The 8581-nt window shown below is 42.1% G+C and overlaps 1 protein-coding gene across 2 annotated transcripts in view; it reads left to right on the forward strand.

The window, feature by feature from the left end:
- LOC109881014 (rho GTPase-activating protein 10-like) overlaps nt 1–3738 on the forward strand; it is a 71006-nt gene extending 67268 nt beyond the window's left edge. For both annotated transcript variants that reach the window (XM_020473192.2, XM_020473193.2), the window contains one exon: nt 360–3738. In XM_020473192.2, the coding sequence (XP_020328781.1) occupies nt 360–448 (89 nt within the window). In that variant the 3' untranslated portion in view covers nt 449–3738. The remainder of the gene's footprint in view (nt 1–359) is intronic.
- The last annotated feature ends 4843 nt before the right edge of the window (nt 3739–8581 follow it).

Here is an 8581-nt window from a genome sequence, read left to right on the forward strand (position 1 = left end):
GTTCTCTGAAAAGCGTATCTGTGCCAAACACAGCCTACAATGATACCCTCTTGAGTCATTCTCCCAGCAAATGGGGTACATTACCTGAACGGACAAAATGAGGAGGACATGGCAAGGGGACGTTGCCCATCACTTTCCGTAGTTGCTGAGTATTTTTTATTTCCACCACAATTTCATTGTTTGCTGAGATGATGGTGGTTTATATACTCTATCTATGCTGACTATAAAATGTCAACTATAAAGCTCTGAGCAAAATTCTCTCACTGACACAGCCATCTGTGTTTTCTAACACTGATGAAATGCAGTGTGTTTACTCCTATCTCACCCTGTCTCCTGGTACCTTCTGTTCCCATCTGCAGTGGCACCTTCCAGGGAACCTGGCTGGCTGGAAGGAGAGCTGGAGGGGAAGAAAGGCCTCATCCCTGAAAACTATGTGGAGATGCTGTAGTCCAGAACCTTAGCCTGTATACTCTGTGGAAGACTAGCCTTGTCCCAGAGCTGTTTGTGCTGTATACCTTTATATGGTCATAGTCATTACCAAACTGTGGAAGTTTGCTATACAGCAAAACATTGTTGGGAAGACCGCACCAACAGATCTTGGATCAGGCTAGTGGAAGAGGGGTCTTGTCATCCCTGACAATCTACGTCTAGATGCTGTATGCCAAACCCAAGGGTCGCCTGGCCTGCTACCATCTATGGCTGTATCTCGCCCAACTGTCACCTTATACATGGTATCCATGAAGTCGATGATAACACACTCCCATTCTCAAATTCATACTTTTTCTTATGCCTTCAACTCTCACGTTCCCTGCCCGGCGACTACTATGCCTTCAACTCTCACGTTCCCTGCCCGGCGACTACTATGCCTTCAACTCTCACGTTCCCTGCCCGGCGACTACTATGCCTTCAACTCTCACGCTCCCTGCCCGGCGACTACTATGCCTTCAACTCTCACGCTCCCTGCCTGGCGACTACTATGTGTTCATCAACACGTTCATTAACTTTAATGCAGAATAATAATAAATATCCCCCAGCAATGATGTACAATCCATTATCTTGGATATAGGAAAGAAAGTAACATTTGAAGGTGCCTTACAACACCAAGACAGTTGACATGTATTTACTGAACGGGTATGTTTGGAAAATGCTAAAGAGTTGTGTTCCGTGAAGAATGTCTGAAATACTCTTCAAGAGGTGCTTTGGTATATTGTGATTTATTTAATTGGCACATTGATTGAATTTTTTTCTTTTTACCACAATATTAGCTCTTTTTTTTCTCCATTGTTTTTTTCAAAGTATGGTATCCACCGTTGTGACTGATTGTACACTGACATGACATAGAGGCAGTCATATTGGAATGGTTCTCCTTCAATCAAACCATATAAATATAATTACTAGAACGGTTATTGTATTTCTATGGTTCAGACACTCTTCCTCTGCATACTTGTTGACCTAGCCATTCAAAGATGTCTGAGCTTAGACTAGTTATCGTGTCGTTTCCACTTCAAAAAGCACAAGGAGGATTTTGACACCCACCATCTCAGATTGTGCTGAAATCGTTTCTGTAGTTACAGATAAGATTATCATTCCTGAAACATAATTTGATCTCTAAGAATTTAAGCTAATTGATTGCGCCCATATTGGCTATTTAAAATAATAGGATTGAAATAATCTTCAATAAATATAGTAACATTTGACCATAATTCTTCCTACCAATGAGTAATACATGAGGAATCCAATAGCCACCCATACCCCTCACACTCATCCACAATTGCACCCCACAACCAGTATACAGTATCAGTTCTCTGTCTAGAAAGTAGTATGGAGCTGCGGCTTGGAGTGTTGCTTCTTCATCCTATAATTTATTTCCTGTGAATCTGGTGGGGGGGGGGTTCCCCCTGTTCAGAGAAATTAGCCATTTGGAAGTCGCTGGCATTACCATAAATTAGTGAGTACCAGGTTTTTCCTACTATATGCCGCTGTTCCTGCTACTGCCACACCCTTTTATCCATGTTGCTGGTCTCTTGTGTTTATTACATGGGTCACACCTTTTGTGACCCTTGTACCAAACATGGGTCACAAAATTGCCATGCTTTGCAACTTTGGGTAGAAAAACCAATAGCTTTTGCTCATGATGAAACTAAATTGTGGCCATCCTCATAATTCAAGCCAGTCCTCCATGAAAGCAATTCAGGTTGTCCTTCTCTTCGGCATAATCTGTGTCCAGGAAACAGCCCCTCTGTGTGGTTGTTCCCTTTAAAAAAAGGGCTGGATTAGTTTGACCATTCCTGGTGAATAAACAAACCATTAGGCTACAGCAGTTCCAAACACACACTGTATAGTATTTTGCAATGGTGTTGGGTTTAATGTTACAAGTTGCTAATCACACAACATATATATTCAAATAATTTATATTTAAAAAACGTACAACTGCCATGCAATAGTTTATGATTTTATTATTTTGTTAGGGTTTTTGTCACATTTTAGTCACTAGCCCATTTCTTCAGAGTTTTGGGCTTGTAGGAAAAGTTATGAGAATTGCACCATAGGTGTTGCCCACTCAGCTGCCATTTGTTGGGTTGAATCATTAGGCTGCTAAGACAAAGACTAACTGAATTGATTTCATGGATGACTGTCTTGACTTGTGAGGATGACCACACAATGTAGCAAAAGCTATTGGTTTTCTACCCAAAGTTGCAAAGAAAATGTTGTAATCCGTTTAATAAACACGAGACCAGCAACATTTACGGAGGGGTGTGTCAGTAGGAACAGCAACATCAAGTTGACAACCTGGTACTTTCAGACTAATATTTGGTAAATAATGCAAGTGATTTCAAATGACAAATTTCTCTGAACGGGGGGGGGGGGGGGTGAAACACCTGATTCAGAGGGAATACATTACAAGCCGCAGCTCCATACTACTTGTTAGTCACAACTGATGCTGTATACTGACCATTGGTGTGGGGGTCCTTGGGTGGCGTTTGATAGGAAAACCTTTGGTCCAAGTAAGATGTTGGGTACTATATTTATTGAATATTATGTGAATCCTGTAAATTACAAGGGCCAATTTGGGTGCAATCAATTAGCTTCATTTCTCAAATAAAATGTCAAGAAAATGATGGCGCAGGAATGGAAATCTTATGTTTCAAAATACAGGTGGCTTGCTGAAATGACATGGAATGAGTAGCTAAAGTTCTAATCAATTCTTTAGGTGTGACCATGTTCATCGCAGTTATGTGTGGGAATGTGCAAAACAGTGGGGTTTTATTGAAAACCGGTTTTATAGATTTACGAAAATTAGATGACGTTCACATCTCATTTTTATCATTCTGTACCAAATTGACAAAATATTTTATTACCACGACCACAAATGCAGTATTTTCCAAATCGTATTGTCTATGGCTGTGTATATAGTTATTTTAAAAGGCCACACAAAATGCCAAGTATATTCTATTCTAAAGCCCTTTTTTTAAGTGGTCAACTGTATTAAAGTTTAGTGGTTTCATTTGGAGTGGTTTTTACAATTGTAAGTGTACTAAACACATCACAATACTTTTATTCTATTGCCGTTCAAAAAAGCCGGTTTCATTTTTCTAAGAGCTTTTGTTCTCATTTTGCATTGCAGTAATTTAAGACTGATTCATGACATGTCTAAAGGTCTTGGCATCCATTTCAATTTTGTAACATTGGATGTCCTCTTGATCAATGTTAAATAAATAAAGACATTTTTATTCTTTACCCAATGATGTATTCTTCTGATAACTGGAGAGTAGATGGACACTGCAGACAAATGGTCTTCACAAAAGAATATTTGATATAAAGTAAAATGGCAACTCCACTGAATCCTTTCAAAGAAGTTTGTTGGACTGTCAGGACTTTCTGTGGAAGAACAATTGAATAGAATATATCAAAGGTAATCATTTTGGAGCCCCAAAAATAATTAAAAAATTGACATCTTTGTCTACTGCAGTTTTTAATGAATCAACCTCTACCTGCTTGTTCTAGCGGTACAAATGAACAGTATCTGTGTTTTAAGTACATTGAAATAATTTGAAGTCTTACTGAATGTTTCCTTTCTACTTATTGAGTCATTGGATATTCAGGAGACATTTCTCTAGACACTGCAGATATTTTTCATCACTGATTCAGTCTGCTACAGCCCGACTGTCTGCAGTCGAGTTGGTCTTCCACTTTAATGGTGGCCTACTTAAATTTGCATTATACATTAGGATAGACCGACAAAGCTCTAGTCAAGTCAATTGGAGCTGTACGACTACAGTATTTTCCGAAGGCTCATGGGCTGTATCAACAGGCCACGTGATGTCTCTATCAAACCTCAACCCTCCACTCACATGTGAAAATCCTTGGGATTTCATCTGGCGTAATTAATGTACAAAATGCTTCCAGCGGGCCACTGGGATGTGATGCAGTGTTAGATACTTATCACGCGTCGTTGGCCTCCAAGTCTTGCCGAGTTCAAAACAACGGAACTCCGAAATCTGACTTCAGCGCATTCAAGACCGCTTGCAACATGATGGGGGGACTAGCTCCGACTGGGAAACATTGTTTTGAATGGTCAGCCAAGTCGGAAACTTGGGCCTCTTTCTAGAGCTCCGACCTGAAGATCACTAACGTCATGATCTTACCTAGTTTTATTTTCCCCAGAGTTCCCAGTTGTCTTGAAAGCACCATAAGACATCCACTCTTACGTAGTCTGTACTGGAGAGCAGGGCATGCCGAATAGCTGGGTCGGATGTTTAGGCTAAAAATAAATACAGGGTGGTCTGTGTCCAGGGGGAGGGTAGTGGCGAAGGAGGAGTCATGGCTCGAAATGAAGACGGCAAAAGAGGCTGTGACAGCAGTGGTTACATAATCTAACAAGGCTGAGCTAATGAGACTCAAATTATTCTCACTATCAGACTGCCTCGATTTTGTCTCTCTCACTCTGTCTGTATGTCTTTACTATCTGTCTGTCTCTGTCTTTTATGTGTCGCTTTAATTTGCACTTTTTCTCTTTTCGTCTCTTTTTTGCGTTTGTCCATCTGACGCGGAACCCAAACAGGCTGCGCTTGCGACATCGTGCATAAATGTATTTTGTCCCCCTACACCAAACGTGATCACGACACCCAGGTTAAAATGTCAAAACAAACTCAACCAATGACACATTAATTTGGGGACAGGTCGAAAAGCATACAATATGTATGGAAATTATATAGTTAGCTAGCGATTGCTAGCTAATTTGTCCTATTTAGCTAGCTTGCTGTTGCTATCTAATTTGTCCTGGGATATAAACGTTGAGGAGTTATTTTGCCTGAAATGCACAAGGTCCTCTACTCCGACAATTAATCTACACATAACGGCCAACCGAATCATTTCTAGTCATCTCTCCTCCTTCCAGCCTTTTTCATCTTTGCATTTATATGGTGATCCATCAAAATTTTCATAGTATTTCCATGACGACCGGCAAAACGGTTTGTCTTTCAATCGCCCATGTGGGTATAACCAATGAGGAGATGGCACGTGGGTACCTGCTTCTATAAACCAATGAGATGGGAGAGGCAGGACTTTCAGCACGATCTGCTTCAGAAATAGAACTGACTTCTATTTTAGCCCTTGGCATCGCAGACGCTTGATGGCGCACGCAATAATTGAATAACATGGATTTCTACATTTATTTTGCGATGTGTCTGGTCTGGTCAGCATGTTACTGCCTCACATGCTGACCAGACCGCTCGCGCGCATGTTGAATTTTGTCCCCCCACACCAGATCTGATCAGGACTACGCCGATTGAGATATCAAAACGAACTCTGAACCAACTATATTAATATCGGGACCGGTCAATAAGCAAACATTTATGGAAATTTAGCTAGCTTGCTGTTTGTTGCTAGCTAATTTGTCCTGGGATATAAACATTTGGTTATTTTACCTGAAATGCACAAGGTCCTCTAGTCATCTGACAATTAATCCACAGGTAAAAGGGTTCTGGCTTCTTTTTTGTACTTTATATGGTGGTTGGCAACCAACTTTAAGATGCGTTACCACCAACTGGCCTGGAGTGTGGACCTCAGTTCATCTTTCAATCACCCAAATGGGTATATGCTCCTAAAAACCAATGATGAGATGGGAGAGTCAGGACTTGCAGCGCATCAAGCGTCACAAATAGAACCAAGTTCTTTTTTAGCGCCTGGCTACGCAGACGCTCATGAGCAGTGTGGGTGCAATGATTGAATAACATGCATGTGTACGTTTTATTTTGCAAAGCGAGCTTTGTGGGCAGCCTCTGTCTGCCCCGTTCTCGCTCTGTCAGTCTCACTCAGCGTCTGTTTGCTCCACTTCTTTCACCCTCCCTGCAGATGTTTAGGTAATTTGTTAAGAAAATCACTGATACTCTTGTTGAGGAGCTAACCCAATATTACTTATATTAGGACTTGAAGAAGCTGGGATGAAAATGAGTGTATTGCTGCTCACTTAGAAAAAGTTGACTGGCTGCCTGCCTGTCTGTCTCTGCCCTTCCGTCTATTCGTGAGATTCACTTACAGTATAGCCCCAATCATCCATGTCGTCACTTATAGTTGTGTACTTTGATACAGTAAAAATCTAGCTGGAGGTTTTTAATTTCTTCGGCCAGCAGTCTTCGGCCACTCCTCAGCTGTCGTCCACCACCTGCGGTGTGGTGTCCTTGAGCACCTGAAAGTAGACCTTGTCTTTTATTACATCATGGCCCCTAGACCACAGCCTAGTGACAGTGTTCAGTTTATGCTATAACAATGTAACAGAAGTCTCAACACTTTCCTTTTTATAAAATAATATGTGGGTGACCAGCTGGGAAGTGTCTACACTGAAATGTGTAGACACTTTCATTTTCTGTTGTTGCCTAATCGCACTCTGGAAAATCCTTTCCCACCAAGATAGGCTAATATTCTGATTCAATCTGTAATACCTTACAGGGCTTCGTGCTTACAGGGGTTCGTGCTTAGTTCCCTCCTGTTCACCCACAACTGCGTGGCCACACACGACCATCACCATCATTAAGTTTGTTGACAACATGACAGTGGTCGCCCGATCACCGACGACGGTGAGACAACTTATAGGGAGGAGGTCAAAGACCTGGCAGTAAGGTGCCAGGACAACCTCTCCCTCAACGTCAGCAAGGCAAAGGTGCTGATCGTGGACTACAGGAAACTGAAGGCTGCCTTACTGCTTGGTAGGGCAACTGCTTGGCATCCGAGCACAAGGCACTACAGAGAGTAGTGCGTACTGCCCAGTACACTACTATGGCCAAGCTCCCTGCCATCCAGGGCCTCTATACCAGGCGGTGTCAGAGGAAGGCCCTAAATATTGTCAGACTCCAACCCCCTAAGTCATAGACTGTTCTCTCTGCTACCGCACGGAAAGCAGTACCGATGCACCAAGTCTGGAACCAACAGGACTCTAAACAGCTTCTACCCCAAGCCATAAGATGGCTAAGTAGTTAGTCCGGGTCGGTATTTGGTTAACTATAAACTCAACATGTCAAGTGGTGTTCCCATGTTTCATGAGCTGAAATAAAAGATCCCCAGAAAATTAACATACACACAAAAAGCTTATTTCTCTAAAATTGTGCATACAAATTAGTTTACATCCCTGTGTTAGTGAGCATTTCTCCTTTGCCAAGATAATCCATCAACCTGACAAATGTGGCATATCAAGATGCTTATTAAACAGCATGATCATTACACAGGTGCACCTTGTGCTGGGGACAATAAAGGCCATTCTTAAATGTGCAGTTTTGTCACACAACACAATACCACAGAATTTGAGGGATCATGCCATTGGCATGCTCACTGCAGTAATGTCTACCAGAGCTGTTGCCAGAGAATGCAATGTACATTTCTCTACCATAAACCACCTCACGACCGCAGACCACCGGTAACCATGCCAGCCCAGGACCTCCACATCCGGCTTCTTCACCTGCGGGATCGTCTGAGATAAGCAGGGTCTTGATGCAGTTCAGCATCGTAACCAACTTCAGTGTGCAAATGCTCACCTTCGAAGGCAACTGGCACGCTGGAGAAGTGTTTTTCACGGATGAATCCTGTTTTCAACTGTACCGGGCAGATGGCAGACAGCATGTACTGTATGGCGTTGTGTGGGCGAGCAGTTTTCTGGTGTCAGTTGTGAACCGAGTGCCCCATGGTGGCAGTGGGCATTCCACAGGCCACAATCAACAGCCTGATCAACTCTATGCAAAGGAGATGTCGTGCTGCATAAGGCAAATGTTGGTCACACCAGATACTGCCTGGTTTTCTGATCCACACCTACTTTTTAAGGTATCTGTGACCAACGCATGCATATCTGTATTCCTAGTCATGTGAAATCCATAGATTAGGGCCTAATCAATTTATTTAAATTGACTGCTTTCCTAATACAGTATGAACTGTGACTCAGTAAAATCTTTGAAATTGTTGCATTTGTTTTTGTTCAGTGTGTCTGCATTGACCCTTTGCACTGTTTATAGTCTATCCTGTCACTTTATTGCTGTTTATATCTACCTCAATTACCTCGTACCCCTGCACATTGACTTGGTACTGGTACTCTGTG

The sequence above is a fragment of the Oncorhynchus kisutch genome, linkage group LG7, assembly GCF_002021735.2.
Source record: "Oncorhynchus kisutch isolate 150728-3 linkage group LG7, Okis_V2, whole genome shotgun sequence".
In the NCBI taxonomy this organism is placed as follows: Eukaryota; Metazoa; Chordata; class Actinopteri; order Salmoniformes; family Salmonidae; genus Oncorhynchus; species Oncorhynchus kisutch.